The sequence below is a fragment of the Aplidium turbinatum genome, chromosome 13, assembly GCF_918807975.1.
Source record: "Aplidium turbinatum chromosome 13, kaAplTurb1.1, whole genome shotgun sequence".
NCBI lineage: Eukaryota > Metazoa > Chordata > Ascidiacea > Aplousobranchia > Polyclinidae > Aplidium > Aplidium turbinatum.
Genome location: NC_137484.1, coordinates 19,502,027 through 19,529,733, shown reverse-complemented (window position 1 = coordinate 19,529,733; position 27,707 = coordinate 19,502,027). Strand labels below are relative to the sequence as shown.

General features: G+C 39.4%; 2 protein-coding genes across 3 annotated transcripts; one reads left to right on the top strand and one right to left on the bottom strand.

The window, feature by feature from the left end:
* The first annotated feature begins 879 nt into the window (after window positions 1-879).
* LOC145782618 (uncharacterized) lies at window positions 880-20,039 on the top strand. Its single transcript, XM_082594429.1, has 8 exons — window positions 880-3,153; window positions 7,062-7,157; window positions 11,290-11,589; window positions 13,538-13,711; window positions 14,276-14,536; window positions 17,160-17,330; window positions 17,497-17,677; window positions 17,904-20,039. Exons 1-8 carry the CDS (start codon window positions 967-969, stop codon window positions 19,346-19,348), a joined length of 4,815 nt encoding a protein of 1,604 aa, XP_082450555.1. The 5' UTR covers window positions 880-966; the 3' UTR covers window positions 19,349-20,039.
* On the bottom strand, window positions 13,705-27,529 carry LOC145782619 (uncharacterized). 2 transcript variants are annotated; one of them, XM_082594431.1, is made up of 7 exons: window positions 27,301-27,529; window positions 26,893-26,998; window positions 26,334-26,437; window positions 24,933-25,021; window positions 24,658-24,831; window positions 24,176-24,303; window positions 13,705-14,021 (listed from the first exon to the last, which is right to left on the bottom strand). In XM_082594431.1, exons 1-7 carry the CDS (start codon window positions 27,451-27,453, stop codon window positions 14,014-14,016), a joined length of 762 nt encoding a protein of 253 aa, XP_082450557.1. In that variant the 5' UTR covers window positions 27,454-27,529; the 3' UTR covers window positions 13,705-14,013. The 2 variants fall into 2 exon arrangements, with proteins under 2 accessions (XP_082450557.1, XP_082450556.1); XM_082594430.1 differs by lacking the exon at window positions 13,705-14,021 and adding an exon at window positions 22,422-22,645.
* Window positions 27,530-27,707: the final 178 nt, after the last annotated feature.

Here is a 27,707-nt window from a genome sequence, read left to right as displayed (position 1 = left end):
CTTTTTCCTGCAGCTTAATTTGTCATAGCCAAGGCGGTGATTATTGAGTCATAAAAAACATCATTTGGCAGCTATCAGATCTTTCGGTAGGTCCGCTATGCATCAATCACTCGATCTCACGTTACTGCTGCGCAGCTTCCGGTACATTTATGATGTCACTTCCTTTTGCAACACTTCCTTGCATGCGTTATGACGTTGCACCACAACAAGGTGTCACAACAAGCGCCCACTAAATTAACGCACATGCAAAGCGCATGCAAACGCTGTTAACTGGAACACAATGGACAATACAACGTTTCAGCTCAGTGACGTATTTGGATGAGCTGTTTTGTGCGTGGTATAGTGACAGTAAAGCAGGTAATATGCAAGCGAATGCTTTTACATTGTGGATGGCAATTAAATCAATGTACCTACACATCTAAGATCTAAGTATGATTGCACAATTGGACACTTGACTGTATATAAAAATAGCAAGTTTCAGCAGGGGCTTACGAGAGCAGTTTTTTTCACTTTCTCGTCGATAGAGTTATTGGAAGATGATCATTGATTTCTGTTGTAATTATTGACAATGAAAGCAATGGTTACAAGCGACGTTTCATAGAAGCTCCCTTAGTTTAGTTTCGTTTCTCAACATTCGAGTGTAGCCAAAATTGACAGCGATCGACACCGGTGTTTCGTTTTTGAGACTGGGCTCATCAGTATAGCACTAATTCACGCCACAGAGTTGCTCCTTCTAAATAGTTTAATTTAGGTGTTTAGAATTAAACTTAGAATGTTTTATATTTTTTTCGCAAAGCGTTATGTCGTAAATCGTTTGTTTCATTGAATGTGAACTTTGCCTTTTCTTCAGCAAAGTAGGCTTTTGCAGTCAGTTAAAGGTAATTTTTGCGTTTATAAGTTGTTTTATTATTTAAATCTATATGACAACGTGGATATAATTCTAAACGAGGAGTATTAGCCATTGCCATGAGGATGAAACGATTTTTTACGAACAAACAAAAGAAGAAGAAATTACATGACAGCAGTGATGGAATATTTGAATCCAAACCTTCAGAAATAAGTGCCGATAGTTTGTCAATCAATATCAAGAGCGAGATTTCTGATAGTAACACCCGTTCCGCGGGTAAGAAGAAACAGCGTCACCATAAAAAGAAGCCAAAGTCCTTGAAGAAGCAAAACTCGAATGACAGTGACGTCGCTACCGTTGATGCAGCAGGATTGACATATCGTGCCCCGGATGGGACTACTGTTGTCCTAAGAAGGCCTGATTGTGTTGTCACCAATAGGTCATTGTTATCTCATGAAACCAGTGGCACTGAGATCACGAACAAACGCATTCCTGGATCCGAATCAAGTTCCCGTACTGCCTCCTCAGCATCTGCATCCTCATCTTCGTCATCACAGCGCTGGTCTGTCCGTCGGCCATGGTCTCTTGTGGACCCTTTTCGTGGTCACAATCTGGATGAATTTTCACCATCACAAAATTCAAGCCTCCACGATTTCAGTGATATTGCCGAAGATTCTCATCCAGTGTCTTCCATTTGTACTCTTCCCAGAGGTACTGATCCGAATGACTCGTCGCTAGAGAGAAATAAACACAAATCAATGATGTTGGACTTCAGCTTCTTCCGACGCTTTAAACGATCATCACTACTGATGTCTTCTGAAGATCATCATAGAAACCTAGATTCCGCCAATTCAGAAGCTCCTGTTTCTGACGAACGTAGAGGATCGTTTCGTTTAAAAAATTTCACAAAAAACAAGAAAAACAAAAAGAAACGACGGAGCTGGAATGATCCGAACTCCTGCACTTCTCAGTACGCAAGAACAGAAAGCTATACACCCTCGTCACAGCCAGATGTGGATTTCACTGGGAAAAAAATGATGTCTCCAACTGACTCGTTGAATTTTGATCCAATTGAAGCAAGTATCCCAGAAGAACATCGATCTTCGGCTGACAATCTCTCTTCTCGATCGCAAAGCAACGGTAGTAGTGCTGGCACTTACGTGGTGACCAGTGAATCCGAGCACAGCAGTAAAACGCCATCTGAATGCACGTCCAAACGTTCCTCTGCAACTTATTCCTCTCAAGATATGTTGCAAGATGATGATTCTGAAGACATGAAACAGAGACACAGACGTTGCAGTCGTGTTTCATGCAATGCCCAACTCCCCACTACAGATAGGGGTCCTGAGTTTTATGTTGAAGCTGGAAAAAAGGCTCTAACTAGCAAATCATCTAATCACACTCCATGCAGAGTGGCACATTCGCTCGAACCGTGTACTTCTGCAAGTCTTGGTGACATTTGTGACAGCGGTACGATTACCAACAGTTCCAGTACAACCGTGCAAGCCGGCTTTGGTGGTTCATTGATAACTTTACCTTACGCGTTCGCAAATCAGGAAAATGTAACAGCCACTACCTTACCCCGACGAAGGTGTATCGCCGATGACGAAAAATTTAAACTTCAATCCCCTAAGAACAATGCAATATACGCATCGTCACCCCAACTCAGTGTTGCCAACCGACGCAGTGTCGTTGACAGGTCAAGAGATAGACCAACATCGACTTTACTTCAGTTGTCAGAAGAGAAAAAACCATCGTTTACCGTACGCCTGCGATCCGGTTCGAGTTCAACAACCAAATACGAGAATGCAGTCGTCGACTCTCCAGTCAAACGTGCTATCGGCTATCCTGGCGTGGTTCTTCGCCGTCATCAAAATCGCCATTCGAAGAAAAGCAACGATACAAATTTAACCAAGTCAGCAAGCAGCGATTTCCTGAGCGGAGCACAAAGATCAAAGCAGGTTTTGTCCCTCAACATGGAAGACTTGCCCACTTATGAAAAGATGCGAAACGATTCCAGGTGGCGTGCGTCCACTGTGTCAGCTTCTGGAGGATTGTCTAAAGCCACATGCAGAATGTCGGAAGAAACAGGAAGAGAAAGACTCCGCGTTGCTGTTCTTTACCACCGTTATGCATCGCATTGCACCAGCAGTGACAACGTCAATGATGTTCAGTTTTTGTTGGGAAAGGGTCATTCTATTGAAGATATTGAAAATATGGACGAAGATGAGTTTTTAAATCTCTATTTATCCGGTGCTCCAGCAAATTCTCCGTCTCAAAACGTTCATAGATCGGGTCAAAATCAGGTATACATGTGTAGATCTTCTAGAAATGTATATAGATAGTCTAGAAGCTCTGGACAAAACTTTGAAAACGTTTTACCGTCTCTCATCATCATCATCATAATCCATCGTCGGTTTGTTCCCCACTAGTGGGGGTGGTCGATTGTTTCCGCGCAGCAATTGTCTTAATCCCTTTTCTCCATTTCACCCTGTCCCCTGCATCTTCCTCCTTCAGTCCGACTTTTTTAAACTCATCCTTCACTTGTTGTTTCCACGTTCTTCTTGGACGTTCTCTCGTCATTGCAATATTACTTCAGTATTACGATTTATTTTTATGGTTTCCAAAGGCCAATTTTTTGTGGGTTTTAAAGGTGACGTTTTTGTGGGTTTTAAAAGTGACCTTTTTTGTGGGTTTTAAAAGGTTATTATTTCATGGGTTTTCAGGGTTATGTAGTTTTGGTTAAAAGAGTTCACCTGAAACGGAAAATGTTCACTCACTTTTAACCCAGACAACAAATCAACTGTATTTTCATTGATTCAACGTATGCAGACGTTGAATCAATGTAAAAAATGGTTGATATGCCGTCTGGGAATTTGCTTCTCACCCGCAGACTGTGTTGTGTCAGATCAAAAGTGGCACGTTGACTTATGCAGCAGCATCAGAAGAAACTGGAAAAGCTTCAGGAGCGATGCTCTTAAATTTAGTTATCATTTTGATGATTTGTTTGCTTGGTTCGTTCAATTGCGTCGGTTGTGGCCGAGAAGAGATAATAGCAGCCCCAGGCGATATACCTGCGTCAAACTATCGTAAACGATGACATTTCGCGTTGTAATCTCTTTACGGAGCAGTAAAATTTCGTGGCGTGACTTCAGATTAAAACTCGTCCCACCCCGTTAATATTAGAAAGTTGTCAAAACTATTCAACGTTTTTTGGTCGTGTCTGTTTGCAGCGGTTTCCAAGTTTAATGATTTTGGTGCTACTGAAAACAAGGCCATGTGATCGGGCATGAAAGTATTCAATCTCAATGAAAATTCACAAGGTCTATTTTTCTTCAGCTATCGTTTTGCGCTGAAGCCTTGCAACGCGTGGTGCAACAATGATTGAGATAATTGGCTTGTTGAGTTGTTTTGTGCTAACAAAGGTGTGGCTCGCGATTATTAAGGCGATTACTTCATCGGTAATTATATCTAAATTTTCTCCAACCAGTAATTATTATAATTGCTTTGAATTGATGCAATTCGTGTAATGGCAGAGAACAAAAGTTCAACATCAACGTCTTGTAATGTTAAAAAAAGGAAAATTGAAACAAACACAAAAACTGTAAAATGTGACTGTTAAATCAATGTCGCTACAATATATCACCTCATTCAACTTTCGAAACATGGCCATTGACAGATTATGAAACAAACTTTGCTTCACTGAGCTGCGCCTGATCGTTGGTTGTTTTGCAGGTTCATTTTGCTTTTGCTTAGTGGCAGTGCTGTGCAACAAAAGAGAGTTGCAGACCGTGTTGTTAAAAAGCCTCTTGGTGACACACTGCCGCCAATTTAATGGCGAATCGATAGGATACCGGTTCAATACCCAATCTAAGCGTTTATTTTTTTTTATGACACTACCTTGCATCGGTAACATTGCAACATAGAAATTAAATGCACTTTTGACCAGAATTAAATTTTTTAAAATTCAAATCAGTATTTAGTTGGTGAGGTTATCACTTACATACTTAGCAGTGAGGTTCCCTTCCACCAATGGCAGCTGCCTCGTGACATCACTTCTTTGTGATGTCATGGCCGTGCTGACCACTTTCGTTAAATGCTTGTCGGCAATTTTCACCTGATTACGTCATTTGATATTATTCTACACAACGCAAATATGCTTGCGCGATTGTCGAAATACGTCAGAATCCTTTCGCAACGTACCACGAAACGAACTTTTGTTGACCAAGCATCTAAAAATATCTATTTACTGTAAAAAGACAAAGAATGGCATTTACTGTTAAAACAAATGCTTTTTGTTTGTTGTTGGTGATGTATATGTCAACAAATACATCATTAACTGTGCAGAAGTGAAATAATAACCCTGCTCACATAAAGTACTCTCTTCACTGTGTTTTATTACCACCAAACACAAAGGAAATGGAAAAAAGCGCAACCTTTGTTAAATGTTTCTGTGGTGACTATGCACACCATAGGTTTTCTAACTAATAGTTGTCACAGCAGGGACGCTTGGTTGTTTAAAGTGAAATATTTCAAGTTCAAAATGCACTCTTTCGTACTTTAGTTGCAATAAAAAACAGAAGAAATTATCTATCATTGAAATAGATCGTAGTAATGCGATAGAGTGCGGAATGCTTTTTTCCCGCTTCTGGCACTAATTCGCTCTTGAACGGCATGTAGAAAAAACATTGTTAAATATCCTAATGTGAGATGTTTATGGCACAGTCCGTCGGTTCAAAGAAAAGTTGTATTGTTTTCCTGGGCATGACTTTACCGCCAATTGGGCTTCAATTTACGTTGAAATGATGTAAAAGTGACGTTCCCTGAAAACTTTGTGATAAGCTCAATTTTTGACTTGAACTTTTCCACTGAGGTGGATGTGCCTATGGAGTGATCTTCAATAAAGGTTCTATAAGTTCATTTCAACCCATAAGGCTGACGACTATTGCAAATTGAACGTTGTATGATGTCTGATTGACAAAAATACCGGTTCGATATGATCTATGAAAATTTGTTTGTGCAGACTTTTCGGCGACAGTCGTTAGCGGGTGGCTGCGCCATCTTCAACTGCCGCCTACTTTTGGTGGTTTTCAAAATGGCCGAGTCATCCACCAACTTTTTGTTGATTTATGATTCGATGTGTTGTCGCAAATGCAATCGCGTATAACTTATTGCGAATATTAAAAACATGTCTTTGCAGTGGTGTGTTCAAATTCAAAGATTTTTTTGCATTATTTCTTTCTGATTTTTGTGACCTGTTTAAACGTGTCGGTTGTGTTTTAAAATTCAACTTCGCGCTTTGAACAAAACAACAGCCCCGTCACTTTCACTGCACTGAGTGAACCAAAACTATGACTCAAACCAGAAACCATGCTTACCCAAAGTAGAACTCGTGAAGGATGTTCAATTATGGAAAGCCTTTGTCCACAGTTTTTCTTCACTGACATTTCCAGTAACCTTCTGTACGTCCAGCAAAGGGTGACAGATTTGGTCCAACAAATCCATGCAGTCACCAACAACGTGCTGTTGTTCGATGTTGGATTTTTATATCTCCTGCTACGTTCAAAGAACATAGTCCCTCGGGATTTCATCGGTCGACCATATGGATATTTAGCTTTCAATGGCAATGATCACATGCTCGCCGTTTTATAAACGTAAAGAAAAGGGGTGATAGTAATTTCAGTTGCAACTTCTTGCTTAAATGGATAACTGTTACTTTTTGGTGGTGTTTACACTTTCATTAGCGTGCAGTCGTCTTCTAATTTCCCAATCAAACTGAAAAATGGAAACTAGCAAATCAATGTTTTTACATTGATTCAACATTTAAATCATGTGAAGTAGACTGATTTGCCAGCTGTTGTATCATCTTACTTCGCTGTTGCTTTTTGGAAGGTTAAATTAAATCGAAATTTGTTTTCACGTGTGTGTGCAAATGCTGTGTATTTTCTTCCCAGCCTTTGTGTACACGGTTGGCAATGATTTGTCATCTTTCGGTGAGTGCCATGGGAAATCGTGTGCTATGCCCTAAACTAAAGATCAAACAAAATGAACTCGAGACTTTGCTCCCCCAACTTTTGCATTTATCCCAAAGTTTCAATTTTCCAGATGCAGTGGATGACAATTTTCTTTCTGCAACTTCATTAATATTTTAGGCGGCTCGTGGCCTTACCTAACTCGTGGCCTTACCTGAATTCGTTTGTTTTTGTTTTCCCAGGAGCCCAGCTCGAAACGGGTGAAGACATTGAGAAAATCTGTAGCGTCCTTTGCCAACCTCATATCTCCTGGGAAGCCAGGTCGAAACAAGTTGCAGGTTTGTGTGTTATTGTTGTCGTGTTACATCAAAATAACGTTTTTGTTGCGTTTGTTCAACAGGTGTAGAAAATTTGTAAAACCGAAAGAAAAACTTCCAAGTGGACGGGAATATCTCAGCAAATCATTTTTTTGTAAATTTAACAAACGTCAGCAGACGTTAAATCAATGCAAAAAAAGCTGATTCACTGATTAGGACGTTTGTTTCTGTTTCTTGTTTCAATCCTTTATTGCTAAGTCGTCAAAGCCTCACCTGGTTATCAAAAATTACCTTTTCCACGTTGTTTCAACAAGGTTACGACCTTAGCGGCATCGGTCAGATGCTCTCATCACTTACAAGCATATAATTTAAGTTTAAAGTATCAAAACACGGCCGAGCATACACGCTTGGGTGTCGAACTTAGGATTGGAGACTTATCTCTCGGCAACGCCTTCGACACGCGAAGCCACAGCTTGCTATGGTTGAAAGCAGTTGTCACTTCACAGTTTAATCGCCACCTTTTTTATGCATCGATTGAACGCTGAAAAAGGTTGAGACAATGTGTATGACGTGTATTGTGAACACATGTTTTCATAGCGTGATCTTCTTCGAGTTTTTTTTTTGGTGTCGATTTTCGATCTTAGTCAGTCTTCAAGTTCCCCTGGTCTTCGAAGAAGCGTTGTTTGATCGTGTGAACTTGCATTCAAAAGCCCTTGTTGTTTACGCCTCGCTTGCAGTCCCCTGTTGGTGGCATTTATGTTCCTTGGCTCTTGTGGTTAGCGTGACGCAGTTCTTTATGATATGTCTCAGTCAACAACACAAACTGCTTTGATGTTGATTTTTACACGTTGAATCAACGAAAAACCGGGTAGTTTTAGTGTTGGTTTATCTTCAGTGGTTTTCTCAGCATTCGTATTGATAGACTTCTTCAGCACTTACGGCGAGGGAAACAGCGCTATTTTATCATTGTGAAACCACATCTGTTCTGTTTAGGTCGCTTGTTTTTCTTCAGTTTTGCAGGTAAATTATTTACATATTCAAACCAAAATGTATCGTTCATAGGTTTGCAGAAGTGAGAATGTAGGAAGATATATGCACGAAGCTTATGCAGCCAACAATGAGCTCATATCACGATAAAAGGCATCGAAACCAACTTTCAGTCAGCGTAGAAACCCCAGCGTTTAGTAACATTGCTCCGTTGTAAAAGGCAACAGTTCTCAGCTAGGGATGGTTTTCAGGCGATGGAAGACAGTGTCCTTTTCTCACAATGGGCAGTTGGGCACACATGGCATCGAAGCCTGACAAAACAGTGACTCATTGCAAGAATAATATTTTGTTTTAACAAAACTTGTCTGAGGTTTTTCGGTTTTAAATCGCTTGGCAGCTTCAGGTACAAGAGGCATGTAGTGTTTGATGTGGCTCATTACCTAGACAGCAAAATTCGTCCTTTTTACATGGATTCAGCGTCTGCACACGTTGAATCAATGTAGCAATGACAAACTTCACTGTCTTAGTGACCATGGCAGTTTATTGTCACTGAACCACAGCGTTTTGTTAAGTAATTAATTCATCGCGGACGTTTTGATTGCAAGTGAAAGGGTTCAATCAAAACCATTTTAAAGGCGGCTTAAGATTTACTGCAGTAATTGCGTTGAAGAATGAATGAGGCGAATGCGATTTGTGCTATGGTGATGTGAGGCGTTCCCAGCGAAGTGAACAGATACATTAGTCGCGCACAAAATCTCATATTGTTGATGCAAAGTGAACAAAAAATCTACATGTTCGGTCTGAGTCGTTGAGGATTTAGAATATGCTCCGACAAGCTTGAAAATGCTTAGTCAAAGGACCAGCATTGCATAGAGATAGTGAGAATAGAAACAAGACAGTTTGGAAGTTCTTAGAGATTTCAAAGGAATTTCGCTTATTGGTTTCGTGGCTTGATTTGAGTACTGTATAAAATTCGTAGCCATCGTGGCAGTTGCATAAGTCCGTTAACCTTTTAGTTTTCTTAATCTTGCAAACACATTTGTAAATGCGACTAATGACGCAAAATGGATTAAATTGGTTTCTAAATTGATAACATTCTTGCCATGTTTTCCAAACCGTCACTTTATGTCGTGTGATCACAGCAAACGTATTTCGTCTTGAAAGCACTGGCTATCAAACTGCCATGACAAACCAGGTAACAGAAATTGTCATCATTTCAATGTAGCCAGCAGTTGAAATTACGAACAAGAAGAAAACTCTCAGCTTCCAGTAGAAAATGAATGATCATACGTTTATACAACATTAAACACACGTTAAGTTCCAGGTGGAGGTGAAATATGGCCGGGTTTTCACCTAACAAGAAGTACTTTTATATTGATTTAACGTCTGCCAGAATTGTTTTGCTGACTAGGAGCTAGCTATAAAAGGAAGATGTTTACGTAAACTTGAAACGTTACTTCAATGCAATACAGCCAAGTGTAAGTATTGATCGCAAACCGGCAGTGCATTTGACAAGGACTTCCACAATTAGGTCCAAGTTTCCGTGTTCAACAATTCACGTCTACATGACAATTGCCTTCATATTTTGTGAACCTGAAAAGTAACGAAGTTGGTCATTTCAGGATCGGCGTTCGTTCACTTTCTGAAAGTTGCACAATAGGAAGAAGGATTTGAAAGCACGAATTAATCATGAGTTGGTCGCACGCATAGAGCAGCAGCTTCTTTGGTTTCAGTTCCATGACCTATTAGAAACGAGGGTCTTGCTACAGTTTTTGTTCTGACGACATCAAACGACGACACAGCTTCGTAATGTTCGTGCAAATTAGATACAGAATAACTGGCTATTCATTGACTTAGAAACGCTTTTAATATAAGTGTGGGGTTTTTACACTCTCAAAGGCCTCAGTCTTATATCAGTGAAAGAGCGCAAAGCAAAAGATAATGATATTTCAATGCAAAGCATAAGATAAAAGAAGTCAGACCATTGTCAAGATGTTGAATTGTGAGGTAATTAAACAGGCAACTTTTCTGTGATCGGCTGTTAGCATGGAATTTGGGTGAAGTTCTTCAGTTTGGCTAGTTACTCAATATCTTAAATGTTTTTGTTAACAAGCCACCAGGAAATGAACACAGTTGCAAGTTGGAGTATTTATTTCAAGACATTGTGTTTTTGTTTCAAGAAACTTTTGAAATAAGGTGTAACTTGAATTAGATTTAAATGACCGAAGTTTTGCCTATTTTGAATGGAATGCCTGTTAGACTGCAACGCTACTTAATGAAGACAGTTAATATCATGACTGTTCACAAAATTGAGCAAGCAGAAATATATCAGGTTTGAAATTTTTTATTCAAAAATATGACGAATTGTTTACTTTTTGCTAAATCTAGCCAAAGTGTTTAAATTTTATCGCATTGCTTATAAATAGATGAATTTTTTCTGAATTTTATGGAACGTTTGTATCGCTTATATTTGTACTTGGTTCTGTACTGGATTGATAATGCTGGTACAAAGACATTTTTGTAAAACTTTAATTTGGGCGATATGGCACGAAAATTATTCCGTGACACAAATTGCTTTTTTACGTTCATACTAATCACTATTGTAAATTTCGACGAACAATTTTCCCAGTTTGCTTCCAAGTTCAATTCATTTTGTTACAATGTGCCAATTTTTTTTTCACAGCAACTAAATATCTATCGGCCATCTATTCTTGGTGCTGCTATTATTTAATGTAATTAATGGTTTTGTAAAATAACACTTCTAATCAACCCACCGCAAGTACTTAGCCACAGTCGGGTAATTGATATTATTATAAGTCTCAACATGCTATCTCTTGCTAGCATGCCAACAATGCATTTTACTTTTTCAACCAACAATTGTAAAATTATCGAATTTCAGTTTATTTGGTGTTCCTCAGTCTCCAAAAACCGTTTTTTTGAAAGACTTTAAATTAATGAAAAAACGATGTATTTTGCTGACAGGGTCGGTCAATATTTAGTAAACATAAACAGAATATTCTTCAGAACACCTACGCTGTAATTAACGCATTTACCCGCCTTCGGTCAAATTAATCTAGAGATGGCAGCTGCTGACGAAAAAATATTGACTTCTGATTGGGAACAAGAACTGACTTTAGGATTCTAATCATTCCTTTGTTTTTCGCAGAGGTCGTCCAGTTTCAAAGAGTCCTCTGGTCCCACGTTCAAACCATACCGCCCCCCTGGCAGCCACAACAACAACAGCAGCAGCAGCAGCAGCGGGGGAGTGTCAGCCTCTTCAGGGTCCACGAGTACCCCCGGCCGTCGTGGAACTGGGAGTGCCACCAAGACCAGGGGTAGCAAGCTCTGGTGCGAGACTTTTGACCACTCCGGTTTGGACCGGGCCGAGTTAAAACGGCAAGAAGCGATTTTCGAGCTCTACCAAGGGGAGCGAATTATGGTACAAGATCTAAAAATGGCCAAACAGGTAAGCTATCCAACGAAAAACTGCGTCTTTTCGTGCCTAACTGAAGAAATATTTTGGCAACGAAATGTATTCACTACGTTATGGTTATTTATATTTTTCTCTGGTTTTTCCGTCCCACCAAACTCAAAACACTATTTTGTTTTTAGTCGTCTCGTATGAAGCCTTATCGTAGATTCCCCTGCCCTTGCATTATTTTAACAAAGTGATTTAATTCTATGGCAAATGTCCAGCATCCGGTGATTACTGATACGGTATTCTATAAAGCTCAATATATTTTGCTGCCAATTCTAATAATGACAGGAAAATGGCTTCATCGTGTCATGCGAGTTCTATTTCTGTTTGTTTTACCAAACGGAAAAACGGTTCTCACGTTAATTGTGGCTGATCAAACAAGATCTGTCGAAACGTAGTTTTCTGTTCAAATGCTCTAGTAGTCTAGTCCAGTGGTTCTCAACCTTTTAACACTGGAGGACCGGCAAAATTTTTAAAAACTGTTCGAGGACCGGCAACCAAAAATCGTAGTGAATAGAATGAATATTTGCGACGTTTTGTTAACCAAAGCTGCCGTTGCGTACCATAATGCAAGGTTATATATAGCATATGACTTGTATTCAGCTCGCAAATTGGAATAAAACGGCAATCAAATCAACTCAAACAGAAAAATGTCAATCCATTTGCACACAAAATCAGTGTCAGTGGGAAATTTGTTGCTGTTACGCTGCCATTAGCCTACAAACATCAAAGAATCTTCTTAAACACGTAGCTTTATTTCTGCATCCAGGCGATTTCTTTGCTTTGTTTTAATTAAAGCTAGAGATGAAAAAGAATTGTCGTTTCTGAATAGCTAGTTGAAACAATTATCCTCAATTCGATTGTTTTGAAAGTTAGGCACGAATTCGTTTGCAACAGATAACCAGAAGTGTGACAACATGGTGTTTTCCGAATATGGACTGCAAAGTAAAAGCACAACATATTGTAATTCAATCAGATTTTCTTTTTCATGAAGATTAAGGTCGCATGTGTTGACATCATCAATGCATGGATTGTTTATCCAAAAGTTTCCATGTCGAAGATCTTCATGTTACGCAAAATGATCGTCAAAATTGTTAGCCAACTCTTTCAAGTGTTGACTCACAATGCCCAGCAACTCTTTTTAATTTTTTAAAATCGCAACTCCATTTCACCAGCATTTTCCACAGCAAATCGTTTGTTCCATTCCATTCCGAAACGCTCTTTTCCCATTATTTTCCGCATTGTCTTTGAAAAGATCTTTGCTTTCTCAAACTCCGGTTCTGGCAAATTTCGATTGCAGGCCTGACCTTTCGATCCTTTATCCGGAACTTCAAATTTTCGTCTCCAACGACTTTGAAAATTTCCAACATCAAGGACAAAATTCCCCATTTGGTTATGTATTTCTGTGTTTCAAAACTTTTTGAAAACTACACGCAATTTGTCACGAAAACCTTATCAACGGCACAGACTTAGGTCATCAAAAAGTTAACCTGTATTATCAAACAATTTTGCGTGGAGATATGTCAGTTTTACAGCTGGGACTGTTTCACAGTGCGATCACAATTTTACAATGCTAATGCCTCCATTTTAAAATAAGCTTTGCAGCTACACGGACCGGCGGTTGAGATTTGAGAACCTCTGGTCTAGTCTACGTACGATACAGAAGTTACTTTCAAAAACAAGATTTTCATTCAAAACAAAACAAAAGAATGAAGTTAAAACGAACAAGATTTTTGCATCTGACACTTTACGTGAAATAAAACTTCACTTCATTTATGTCTTAAAAGCTCAAATAAAGCAATGATTTTCGATGATAAAATGTGCTGTTATTGTCAAGTTATTACGTTAGTACCTGGCTACCAGTTTCATTCAAACTGACCAGCTGTTGGAATCGTTAGCATTTTCACTCATCGTTTCTCATCAATTCACTTTTTAGACTTATCGAGATTCCATGATGACTCTTAAGATGTTGACTGCTGAAGAAGTGACTCGCATCTTTGGGAAGCTGGACTGTCTTCCTCCTCTTCATGATGACCTCCTTTCTCGATTGGAGCAAGCACGAGCAGCGGATGGCAGAATCAACATGGTTGGCCAAGTGTTCATTGACTGGGTATGTTCATTTATCCACAATCCATTCACAACGTATTTGATATTTTTCGGAATGTTTTTACCCTATGCAAGCTTAACGCTTAAGCTTTCGCTTAGTGGTTGAAGATTTTGATTAAGTAGCGGGAAGGCAAGGAAGCCAATCTTCGTGTCTACCTTCAGGCATGCGTTTAAGTGTTCTTCCAAAGACGCAGTTGCATGCTCAACACCTTCAGTATCGTGCCACGGCTCTCACCACCCGATTCTTCAGGGTTGTCGATAGAAAGCTCACAATTAGTCAAGTAGTGGTTTTGGTCTTCATTGTAGTCAGTTGACTGTCAAAATAAAAACACCTTTGTCATGACTTCTTATGTCATAAAAACGTTCATCATCATTCATTGTACAGTGTACTTTGTACATTGGGCTCGTGATTGGGGCCATAAAAAGTAGCATTCAATATCTATCGATTTCTTACGTAGCTTCAGTTATGCTTTGTGTAACTTCGATAGATTTTTCTAGGACGTAATGACACTTACAATGCATGTACAATGTACATTTGCTAATGCTTTGTGTTTGTATATTTCCTTAGTTTCCCACCCTTTCCCCTTATAACGAATACTGCGCGAATCAAGCCGATGCCAAGGAAACTCTGGATGCTGTCGTCAACAGGGAAAAGAGAGTCCGTGATTTCCTCCAGAGATGCCTGGAATCTCCATTCAGCCGCAAGCTCGACTTGTGGTCATACTTGGATCTCCCCCGTTCCCGGCTGGTCAAATATCCACTTTTGTTGAAAGCCATTTTGAAGGTGACCCCCCCTGACCACGAAGACACTGCCCTTCTTCAGGGAGCGGTAAGTTATTTCTACAGCACTTGTACTTCATGTGGGTTTGTTTTTACGCTTCGCCTTTTTCGCAGCAACCTTGCTCGAAAAATTGCCATGTTTAGATTGTTTGTAATCTTGATGGGATACTGATGTTTCTATGAATAGATTCTCACCGATACTTGTGCAAAATCGATGCCAGAATTGCAGTTTATGACTTGCAATTAGGTTGCTGATCAGCGACAATTTTGCTGTTTTTGATTGCGAAATTGGTTTTCTGTCATCTATTTCCGATTTCCAAACGAGAAAACCTATTTCTTCAAACCAGGAAACAGTATCATATGTTCCTGGGCGAGTTGTTCGCAGGTCTGTAGGCGACAACGATGGTCAATTAATTTATGATCTTCGTTGGACTCGATAGAATTGTGGTGTCTTGTAAATCATTCGCATTTAGTGTGAAATTGCGTTTGTTTTTTATGTTGTTCAAATGTGACCTCGCAGTGGTCAGTAGTTGCCATCTTTCACTTCAAAGTTATCTTGAAACGTGTTTTTGACATCAAAAGTAGGTAAATAAACCTTCTAATTCTATGAAAACCTATTTGCGAGTCATGGACTGGATCGTTTCAAACTAGAAATGCTGAGAAACTGGTCAAATCGCAAAATATCGTTTAGATATATATATTTTTTTTGTCAAAGAAAAACAAAATATGCATAATAATCTATCTCAATTTTATAAAAAGAAATTAATTTCGCGTCGATGTTGTAATTTTGTTGCCAATCTAGCGCATGACAAAGCCCTCTATTTTGAACATCGCAAGATATTGGTTTGCTTAGAAAATTCAGCTTTTTCTTGCAAGCTGACGCCCTGTTGCTTTACACTGCACCGCGCAACGTCGGGTACTGTCAGCTGGCGAACACTTTCAATCGTTACTAGACGTTGTAACGATGTAAAAAGGCTATTGCTCGGTCGGCAGTTGTTGTGCATTTGTTCCATCAATCAGTTCATTGATGGGTTGAGTCATTTCCTAGTAACCTTGTTATGATTCCTTGTTTCTATATATAAACTGTTGCCACGCTTTCTTTAAAAACACCTTTCAAATTTCTGATATGACATCATCAAACAATTATCGGCTTTGTACGGTTCATATTTGTTCTGCGAAAAACTAAACAATCTTTTAGTTTGATACATGGACAGTGGACACCCGTTTTCCAGACAGCAAAATCCGTCATTTTTGCATCTGCAATCGTTGAATCTACGTAAAAGTGACGGATTTTGCTGTCTGGGTTGGTCTTGCGTCGGTGTTGAATCTGTCGCGGCTAAAAAACATTGTTTTGGTGCGCTTTAGTTTTTGTTGACGTTAAAGCGACGCAAAAACAACTGAAAATGGCATTTCATAAGTTGTGTGAAGTTAAACGGTGGTTCTGAGCGGTTGGAGAAGACAAAAATAAAGTAAAACTCAAATCACCTATTATATTTGGAAAGCAATCTGAAGTGCCACATTGCCATTCGTTTGCACTAGTTGAATCTGTGGACTTAGAATCAATCTAATGAATCGTATTTGCTTGTTGAAAAACTTTATTTTTATTGGACACAAAGACATCGGCTTTTGCTTCATGGGTTCTTTTATCAAAAAAAATTGTTTGTTCTTGTCATCCTGCGTTTCTAAAGTAACTTCCTTCATTAGTGGTGCCTGCTTAAATGTTCTCATCTTGAGTAGACTATCTTTGCAAGGGTCAATTAAGAGATTGAGGACGGGTTTTATCTCTCAGTTCTTCGAGATAAGCCAAAGATTAAGTTTCATTTGTAAACTAAACACGATATGGTGAAAGCCCGTGATGTTTCTTTCGACTTGCTGGTGCTAAAGTACGGATGAGATTATTAGATTATTTACAGCTACAAAGCTGGCAGAAAATCCGGCTTGCTTTTTGTACGATTTCATCTGCTGTGCGCAAAGCATTGTAGAAGCGTGCAGTGTATTATTTCCTAATTTGAAATCTAGTTTAAAAAAACAAACACAGCAACACTCCAGTATTGGTGTTCACTTCAATCTGCTTGTTACAAAGATGCGAAAACAATTCGATCTTGTTTACCAATCAATTTAACGATGGATTAGTTTAGAATTGTTATTTTTACCAGTAGCTCACCTGTGCTTTGTAGTGCTAGTGCAAATGGAGTTATGCTTGGTGTGAACATACAATTCGAGATACCACGATCTGCAACTATTCGTGTAACTACTAATTTCAAGTATAGCTTCAAACAGTTCAACTCTTTGTTGATTCTGCTCTAAACTAATACTTTAAAGAAGAAATTCCATTGTAATGGAATAACACCATCTGTCACTGAATCGATGGACAAATGTACTTTGAAATGCCGATATTGTTATTGTCTGTTCAGTCACGATCTTGAGAAACATTCTGTCTTTTAATTGGCCAATAAATAACTTCTCGCAGGCGACAAAAAGATTTTTTTGTGACGTCACCCTGTCTACAGTGTGTATCTGCGCAGCGCTGATGACATTATGTTCAAATGGTGTTGGTGCAGCATCTGGCAATGTGAAATTCACGTGCATGCACGCTCATGTATCACAGCACAAGGTCATGTGAGTTTCTTTTGCGAGACAAGATTAGCTCATGAGTCTTATTTTTGTTGCAGTTGAAAATCATAAACGACATAATCGCAAGGGTCGATTACCTGACTGGGGAAAGACAGTCCAGGTTTGTGCAAAGCAAGCTCGAATATTTGGACGACAAACAAAAGTGCAAAGATGTTGACAACAGTCGGAAGATACTTTGCTCTGGTCAATTGAAAAGTAGTCGTGGAACGGTACGTTAAGCGAATGCCTTGCATTAATTAAATTACAAAAAAAATAATAACGTGTGATTTTTCTGTCTACTTAGCAATAAACGATGCTTTTTAAAAAATCAACGAAATTACCTAAAACTTAACCAATTTTGGCTTGACCAATTACTATTTTTCATAACTTCAACAGAAACTTCACGTGTTCCTCTTCGACCTCGCTTTGGTTCTGACAAGAAACGCCACGAGGGGAGAGAAGCTGACTTACCAGGTTTACAGGCAACCTCTTCCCCTTAAATCACTTGTCGTGGAGACGGAAGAAGGAGGGAAATTGAGCGGATCCTTCCGCGGCGGCCTGCTGAGCAGCGACAAAGGTGAGACGTCTTTTTTGTTGTCAGAATATCTGAATGTCATGAGACCTCAGGTGATTTGAGTCGATTTATATTGATAGTGGATGGATGAATGGTCATTTATTTTTGTTTAGATGCGAAACAAAACGTACATAAAACAAAAACGTACAGTGTGCAACTGTGCATCCACTGTGCGCAATCCATAGTGAACTTCAGCGTCATGCTAACTGTGATCTATTGCTTTTCACAGCAAAGCATTCTTTCCGCGTCAAGTCTGAAGAACTGAACGTCACTTACACGCTTATTGCTGCTGACGAACACGACAAGAAGCAATGGGTCAACTCGCTACAAGAAGCCATCAACGAGTTCCGGCCTTCGCTACAATCAGCGGGGAATCAATCGCCTATTTCTCGCCGTGCTGGCTCCGAAAAGTCGACCTTGGATAAATCGGGTGCCAAGCCGGCGGTCACTGTCAAACGATCAGCTTCCGTTAAAAGCGAAAGTGGCAGCTCAAGCCCTTGGCAACGAAATAGAAGTATGACTGTAAACGGAAATCCAGTTAGACGGAATAGTAAAGAAAAGAACGACTTGAAAAAGAAATCAAAACTATCTCCTTTGAGTATACGTCGAAACAGCAAACCAGAAGCGTTGAGCTTGTCCAAGCCTGCTAATGTGGTTAAACCGACTAAAGATGAAAAAGTCACGGAAAGTGGAGAGAATTCTTGCAAACGGAGCAGGAGCTTGACATCTTCCCCCATCACTCTCATCGCAAATCTCCCCAAGCGCAGTCCCCGACGTGAGTCTGCTCTTGCACGAAGTGAGAGTTGCAGCTCCAAGCCTCCTTCTGGTCGCGTTCACGCGCTGACGAATCATTACGATCTTCGTTCCGGCTCCCGGACTCCTCCAAGATCCCCTCGACTTTCCACCACGCGTTCGATTCCGGACTTGAGCAAGACACAAAACGATACCCAACTCAGTCTTGAAGACGTGAAGAAACAATTGTCTCCAAAAAATGCTGAAACAAATACTGAGTCCCCCATCACCCTTGATTCCACCGAACCCTCCCAAAATCTGTCTCTTTCTCACAAAACTTCCCATTTTCCCACAGTTCCTCCTCTCATGGTCTACTCTGCTGACCATCCTGCCGCCTCTGATACCTCACAAGACTTTCCGATCGTCGAAGAGGACGTGCTATCTCCTATGTGCAAATCCCTGGTTGTCACATCATCACCACTGTCACTTGTTACGTCATCTACCACTTTTCCTGACGTCATGGCATTGCCCCTTTCTCCTCCCAGTGTGGTGACGATAAGACCGAAACTCCACTCAATTGAAAATGTAGACTCGAGCAGTACGTCATCAGAGTCCCTTGATGACGTCAACCTCCTGATGGATGACGTCGAGATGATTCTGGAAGAAGCTGGGGAGGAGCAGAGCGATGATGACCGCATTTTTAGGCTTGACGAAAATCCTGTGAACAGTTGCGTCACTACGCCTGACGTCCAAAGTGACGTGTTGGACACATTAAATGACGTCATCGACCTTGTTTGCCAACAGCACGGAGTCGTTCCGTGTTCAGATGAAATAGAATCGTGTCGTGATGATGGCGTCACTGTTACTGTGATTGATGACGTCACTGTTACGACAGATGCTGGTTTGCCCTGGCAGGGAAATAACGTGGAAGTAATAGCGTAGTCGCTTGTGATGAGGTGTTTCTTGCATGGCACATTAAGAGATCTTCGGCCGAGTGAGCGCATTATGATTCAAGTACACCAGTGTTGGGCCTTCAACGTTTGCATGTTAGAACTATTACATGTTTTCTGCTAGTTCAAAACCATTGGACAAACACCTGCATTTAGCAATGTCACTGTTTTTTTTACCTTTACGATCATCGTTCATGTTTTTCAATGTCCTGTTTTGTACTTAGCAGCTCTTTCTGTTGTGAGGTTGCAAAACCAGATGGGGTCTCCTTAGTTATGATGCTTACTTTGTATTGTTGAGCGTTTTTTGTTGCAGCATTTGAGCTTGTGTCATTCATCATTGTTAGGAAAAGCGACCATATTTTATATCAAAAAGAATGTCCTCGACTCTCTAAATTCAAGTAATTTTTATGTTAAAAAACATCTAATATTTTATTTCTAAATGTGTTATTCTTGCCCTGTTTTGACGAGAAAGAACTTCTTTGTAATTTTGTTACTGAACAATGAAATGAATATTGTCTGCTGATTGTGCGACAAATTTTCTAATTTTTCGTTTTGAGTGGTGGGTATTGTGTGCAGCTGGACTAACAGAACAAACCTCCAAAAATCCTATCTGGTTATTTATTATTGCTTCATTCCATTACGTTTTGTTAACTATTGTCACGTAATAAAATACAAAGCTCTTTCGTACCTTGTCATTGATAAATTGAAACCAACTCAATCAATTCAAAGTGCTAAAGTTCGAGTTTTAGGAATGCAATCATCTGGTAGGTTGACACTGCTACGTACTAGCCCAGCCAACAAACCGGTCTCATGTCATTTCTACTGCGCCCTTACAGTGGCGTAGCCAGGAAAAAAATTTGGGGGGCCAAATATTTGATGAATTGAAGAGAACGACAAAGTGTTTGATTTAAGACATCGCCACCTGATGTGCAGTGGTCTATCCTGGTGGCTTGAGCAAGGGGAAGATATGAAACTGGTGGGGGTTAGAGCGTGCCGAAGGCACGCGTATTCTAGGGGGGTCCGGGGGCATGCTCCCCCGGAAAAATTTTGCAAAATTACACTTAAATAATGGATTATAGCGCTTTCTGGAAACACTTTTAGGGTAATATCTGTATGAAATTAATTAGCAGATAAACAGCTATTAACTTATTGTTTGAGCAACGCATTCTAAGCACTGCTCTCCATTCGCCGGTACCTAGTGGATGATATAATTCCCCCGTAACAACACTTCAACAATCGAAAAATTCACCCTGTCAATCTCGGTAACCGGGCGTGCGTCAAAAGCTTTTACAAGTATGCGAAACTACCAGAGTACCAGGAATAACCTATCAAAGCTTTGTCAGTCCGAGGATAAAGATTCAAACCAAACCTCCTGCACCTCAAGAACATGTTTTAAGGAAGAAGAGTAAAGTTTCCGATTTTTCCCATCCCCTGCTGCAGTATATTTTGTTAAAGGTAACGCGTCTATTGTGTTATGTCACTCATGTTGCTTGTTGCTTTAGCAGTGAGAAGCAGCGACAGAAACAGCTGATTGCGGCTTTCATTCTTTTTAGTTGATTGGCCAATGGCCATACGTACAGCCGTACACAAAGGCTTCTAGGTAAACCGACAAATGCGTGTAACAGCTAAAACACCATCGAATGCGCGCAGGTGTAAATTATAATAAACAAACAAAAATATTGTAGGTTCCAACTGGTTAATTTTGTAGCACTAGCACCATTCTTGCAATGATAGAAAATGTAACATCTTACCTTTTTGTTTTCGTAGAAAAATTTCTCTTCAAATCTAACTTTTTAATTTTACTGCAATAACAACTTTGCCGTTAGGGAAATCGACTTTGCTATTGCTGGCTCATCAGAAATCCTATTACCGCCATTTTTTTCTTGATTTGCAGCGAAGAGCAGATACTGTCGTCATATCAAATGAAACAAACCAATTCTCTCTAGTTTTCTTTTTTCGGACGAACCACGCAATCAAAGATTCAATTACGTCACTTGTTTATATGAGCGGTCGTGTGCTAGGGTTGCCAGATTGGACTTTTTAATGCCAGATTCCACAGATTTTTTTTTTTTTTAGATTCTGTTGGCTTTAGAAATGATACATTTGGCCTTTTTCTAGATTGAGAGTTGAAGTTAGAAATTATACAATTTATAGAAATTATATTACAAAATTATAGAAATTATTCTATTAGACCCTTTTCTTGATTGAGAGTTGAAGTTATTGAATACGAGTTGATGAAAGTTTGTGCTATTATATATAAGTTGTGATCGAAATTAGAGTTATATCATATGAGACAATTTATGCAAAAAAATAAAATAAGGCCCCAGAAGTAAAACAGTTTTAATGATAATAAATAAGATACAAAAAGATCTGGCAGCACTACTTTTTTTTACAAAACAAGGAAGGTCCAGTTGCCAGCTTGGAAATCGACTGCTGCTTGAAGATGCAGCCAAAGGAGGAAGGTGTTCACGAAAGCATCCGACCTCACCTTCAAAAAGACATCGAAGTTTTTCCATGCTCCGACATCATATCAAAAGCGGAGGTAGAAGCACTGCGTGAGGATCGTTGGTCGATTTTATCCATTTCCACTCTTCTGCTTATGTGTGCTTGTTCATTTTGTGTTTCGCCTAGTCTTGTTGATTTATCAAGTGTTCTTATTCTTTCATTGTGATGTGATTCTCACGTAGCCTACCGGTACCAATATTTTTTGAGCAACAATTTTTTAAGAGTTAAGTGAGGCTTCCCGTGACGCACCGAGTATTGAACGCGGGCCGGTAGAGTGAGGCACCACTCCACTGACCGCTACGCCACTCAATACGCTTGAGCAACGCACGTTAAGGACTGCTCTCCATTCAGCGGCATCTAATGGATGGAATTTGGAATAGTTCCCCGGCAACAAGACTTCAACAATCGGAAACTTCACTCTGTCAATCTCGGTTACCGGGCCTGCGTCAGTGATTCAAAGCCTCTACAAGTATGCGAAACTGCCAGGATTAAGCTCTGCAAGAAGCTTTCCCAGTCCTAGGATAAAGATTCAATCAAATCAGATCAAGCGGCGCTGGTTTGACTCTTATGGTTGGTTTAAAACCATCCAATAAGTAAATGTTTTATTTGCGCCCATTGCGATATCATGCAATAGCCTATATACAGTGCGATCACAAATGCGATACAACAGACGATAGGAAGCGGCGAAAAGGAACCAACTAATCTTCTTAGTAGCCTGCCGGTAGGCTATGCAACTTGCGTAGGCTACTTGATGTCTGCCTGCTGATTCACTGAAGTAGCCAGTCTGTAAGGAAAAAGAATGACGTAAAATGTTCAGGAGAGCAATTTTCCTTTATCCATTTAATGAAATACCAATTCAACAAGGAGTATTAATTCAATAAAATACCAATACCCTGGTCTGAGGGAAGTGCCTGTCTTTGGGGTGTGCAAACCGTGCGATTGTACAGGGCCCGTAATTTACTCAGAAAATGCAGAAAACATAGAGATAGTTAGACAGTTTCATACCCAAATTTTTGTTGAACATGCTTTTAAAATGCACCAAATTCAAAGTAATTTTTCAAATTTTTTTTCTGCGGGAGGCCCCCAAGACCCCCTGCCACTGGGGGTCGCCTTTGGCCCTCAAACCTCCCGCCGCCCGTTCGCCCGCCGGCCCTCAAACCTCCCTCCCCTTTCAAAATACCCAGCTACGCTACTGAATTGGATGATTTGGATAATTGTCATTGGGGCCCGCAAAGCATATTCCGCACAGGGCCCGAAATACCCTAAGACCGGCACTGCTGGGGTCACAGGAAGAGAGTTCCGACGTCCCTAAGCCCTGTGAGCCGTTATTCATTCATTCGATTGTGCAATAGATGATGTAAACCTATTTATTTAAGTGGCTTCCGCGCAATGATATTCCGCGTGCGCATATCCCTAATAGGCGCCACGCATTCATATTTTTAAGTGAAAATGAGGGTAGTGTGTCTTTAATTAACTGCTTAAAAACGCGAACCGGAAATGACGTAATTTTTTGGGAGTACGTACCCAAGATGTTAGGCTAGCTACAGGATAAAAATTAATTGAAATGTGCAAGAACTATTTAAGCTACATTAAAGTTTCTTCAAAACCTCCGCGCATTTGTCGGTTTACCATATATCGCATGTTTCCATGGTGCTGAAGTGTTCAAACAAAACGACATCTGCACCAACAAAAAGTTTCCCTGTCGGGAAGTGAAGGGAAATCCCCTGGTGCTGGCCGCGCGACTTGTGAAAAATGTTGACCGAACGCTAACTTGCATAACAATGTGAGGTGTCGTTTTGTCTTCACTCGGCTTTATCCGGAGAACAAAAATCAACAATTCTAAGCTTACTGAAGAACAAGCCACAGAAGGTTTGGTTTCGCAAAAGTTTAAGGCAAAATTTGGAACTTTGGTCCAACAAAAGCAGCACGAATTCCGTGTGTATTTGTTCTCAGATCTGATACATGCTTGTGATATTCCACTCAACGACAAGTTTATTAAAACGGATATCATTCGAATAATCAGATAGTCAAATACAAGTGGCATAACCGCCAAGTTCAGTCCAGCTTCTTACTCATTGCCCGCTACTTATCGTGCCACCTTACCAAATAAGTTTATTCACCATGATTTGCTTTTTTGAAAGGTATTTTATAGTAAGAAAAAAGTTTGGCTATGCAGCTTAAAAGCATTTCGCAAATCATATAACTTGTCTATACATCCCACCACAACTTTTGCTCGAAGTGACAATATAATTTATGTTTATGCTCATAGCTGCATTCTTAAATTCATAGCTCCGTTGTTGAATACATCACTTACGTTGTATAGTAGGTCTATCATACAACCTCTCTCTTTCGGGGTGCACCATCTGCGTTTTAGGCTTGAATTTAAAGTTGGCAGCAAGTGATGGAGACGCAACAGTGGGGCCCGTTCTTGAACCCATTGATCTAGAAAAAAACGGCAACACTAGTTTTCACAATGTGACAGTTTTGTCAATAAAAGTGAAACACGTTCACAACTTCATTCAATTGTATGTTGCAACTAATTCATGATACAACAGTGTAGCTTTAAGAATGGTTTAGATTCCTAATGAGATAAAGTTTTAAATCTATCTCCATTTCGGTTGCTATTTTACCAGTTCTTCTCATGTATATACTGTGGATACACAGAATACTATACAATACATTGCCAATCCAGAAAAACATCTATTTTGTCATAAAAACGTAATATACTGTATAAACGATAACTTTGATAATGCCAAATACAGCACTACCTAAAAGAAAATAGCAATCACATCCTACTTGTTTTGTTTTCCTTGATTTTGAAGCTGCTGCTTTATAAGATGTCCTCTGCCCATTCCTGTAACGCCACTGCGCAGCTGAGGGTTGTTTCGGGGGCGTCTTTCCATTGGGAAGGGCTGACATGTCTGTGCAGTTTGCCGAGCTTGAATCTGAGCTGGTGTTTCTTCAGGGAATCTGTGTAGAAAATATTAAACTTAAAATAAAAAATCTGCTTGAGTTTGAGAAATATCCGAAACACATTCCCAGTGTGAAGAAATTGTGTCACTCAGACTTACGGTTCTTCGCTGTTCCTGTCATCCCAAGTATATCGAGTGCTTGTCTTCACAATTCTGTAACTTGGCCGGTGTTGTTCAAACTCAGCAACCTGCAATGAAGCAAATGCTGAGTTTTGTATCGGTTGTTTGTCTTTAAATTATTACATCACAGAGCCTTAATTGAAGCTTGAGCAGAAAAACCGTCTAAAGTTAACCAATCAAGAAATATATTGGGATGGAAACTTTAAAAGCATATTAAAGAAGGAAATATTTCTAAAAGTGATCTCAAATGGCTTTCAGAATGGCCCGTTTCGGAGAAATCCCTATTCGGACGGAATGGCTCGTTTCGGTGAGTCCGATCCCTTAACGGGGGATTTTTTCAATTTTTTTTTTTAAATTATCGGGTACCATAGCCTAATTATCATTGCCGTTTCAGGATTAGGGGTTTGGGTTAGGGGTTAGAAGTTAGTAACTCACCGAATCAGACTCACCGAATCGGACTCATTGAATAGTAGAAGACCCCTATTCGGAGACAGCCTTTTTCGGATATTTTTTTGAAAATCCAACGTTGCCTCCTGTTTATTTAGAGAATTTGTATTGTATTTCACAATATCGTTTCTTTTGCATTCCGACAAAGAAAAATAAATTGAAATTTAGCGAAGAATAGAAAGCGAATTAAATTTATTTTTGAACTATTAAATTAAAATGTTTGCTCACATAAAATTGACATGTATGCTGCGTCGCCGTCTGTATGCAAACTTAGAACATATTCGAATCCTCAACTATCGGAAAATTTCAATCCCTAGTAAGTCAATACAAAAACGCCGGAGATGGTTCAATCGATGTCAAATAACAAAACAAACAAAAAATACCAGTTCATGCGTCCATTTGGAAATTGTGGCTGATACCAAACATACTTGTTTGCATAATTACGAGCAGTTTCCTTTATGACAGTACGGTACCGTATCGTATTCTACAGTATTATCAGGTAGGCTATAAAAACACCTTAATCTTAATGTTAAGCAACAGAAAGCGAGATTGTTTCATTCATTATATTGTTAGCTAATTCCTTTCAATTTCCTGTAAATTTACAAATCTGCAAAAAAAAAAATTCTCCGAATATTAGGGAGTTTTCCGAATCGGATTCTCCCAATAGTAGCAAACCGAATGGTTTTGGCTACAAATATGAATATAGGCTACCAAGGAAGGTACTGACCTGATATTGTGAGTTTGTGCATCAAAACCAAAGTAAACAATGACTTTAGTATTCCGGCTGAGACTATTTACATTCTGTTCATCCCATAAAATTTCTATCAACCATGAAAGTAAACACATAATACACAATACACAATTACACATATGATGAAAACATCAACCCATACCGTAGAATCTAAGTGACTAGCCTAGCTGATGGCCTGATACCTCGTTATCCCAATCTTCACCATCCTCAATGTCCAGTGGTTGATCATGATATGGCGGAACACTGGTGTCTCCTTTTGCTTCGTCGCCATCAATGGCTAAGCGTTCTAAAAATAGATTCGGGTCAGTTTTATTTCCGGCATTCAAAGCGAAAAAACAATACCACCTGCCATAATATAGCAGGGGTCTGGAAAAAGGTAATCAGCAACAAAACGCGAATTGAAGTTAAAGCGTGCTCGAGAGAGATGTGACTTATTAAATACGAGGATTATGGCTAATTTATGACATGATGAAAAAAAATTAAAGTTTGCAGTTGAGTACATAACAATTGGAACTTGATACCAAAACACATGCACTGGCTTCTAGATCTCAATTAAAAGTACAAACCAGCTCTTTTGTCAATAAGTCAACATAAGATAAGGTCATAAATTGTCACCAATTAGTGCTTTATGCATTCTTACTTTCAAGTTCCATCTCAATGAAAACGTATGTAAGATTCTTTTCAAAATGATATTTGATTTTTCAGTAAAACCTTCGCAATTTAATATATAATTGTTATTACCATAAGCTCGTTCTTGTTCAATCATTCTTTTGTCTGGGCAAGTGCTAAGATGCAGCTGTAGTTCTGGCTTTGGAACAACATGGCGAGCATTGAAAACACAAACAGCCTGACAAAAAAATTGTGAAAAGTGAAATATCATGGCAGCTTAAAATATATAAAGCTACTGGTACCTTATAGGTTCGACTACTGTAATACAAAATAATACGGCAAAAAGAACACCACTAACAAAATATCAATATCAAAATTAATGTGACAAAGTATTATGTAGACTTATGCGCATTGCAGCAAATGTAAACTGTAGCTTTAACCAATATATTAGAAAAGTAGTATCAAGTATCTTCTAGTATCAACAACAACAGTTAAAGCATACATACATGTACAATGTACATACATTGTACAGACACATACCAAGTCAGTGTTTGGAAAATTTTTTCGACATTTTAATAAATGCCTGATAAAACGGTTTGCACGAATTCGATGAACAGGATCATAAGGACAAACATACAGTTCTTCTCTGTCCATTTGCTGCATGGACTGCATGTAGACAGGTACTTCAGCCATTTTTTCAAACTCGATAGAAACTCAAGTATAAAAAGTAGTAAACCTATCGGTGACAAAACCAGTATTGGTACAATATCAATATCTAATACAAGAAAAAGCATTTATTTTTTATCATACCAGTTAATAAAACATAATAGCAGACTATAGCTTTCTTAAATAAAATATATGAATCAAGGCCTCGTTATATTTTATGTCACACCTAATTATCTTGTATAAATATAAGTTGGAAAGCCTGAATTTTAACTTGGAACAAC

Coding starts and splice junctions, on each gene's coding strand:
- LOC145782619 (XM_082594430.1), bottom strand. CDS start 27,453: ATGGCTGAAGTACCTGTCTACATGCAGTCCATGCAGCAAATGGACAGA. Junction 26,999..27,300: donor ATTTTCCAAACACTGACTTG/GTATGTGTCTGT, acceptor TTTTTTTGTCAG/GCTGTTTGTGTTTTCAATGC. Junction 25,022..26,333: donor GTGAAGATTGGGATAACGAG/GTATCAGGCCAT, acceptor GCTTCATTGCAG/GTTGCTGAGTTTGAACAACA.
- LOC145782618 (XM_082594429.1), top strand. CDS start 967: ATGAGGATGAAACGATTTTTTACGAACAAACAAAAGAAGAAGAAATTA. Junction 11,590..13,537: donor ATCTAAAAATGGCCAAACAG/GTAAGCTATCCA, acceptor TTCACTTTTTAG/ACTTATCGAGATTCCATGAT. Junction 13,712..14,275: donor GCCAAGTGTTCATTGACTGG/GTATGTTCATTT, acceptor ATATTTCCTTAG/TTTCCCACCCTTTCCCCTTA.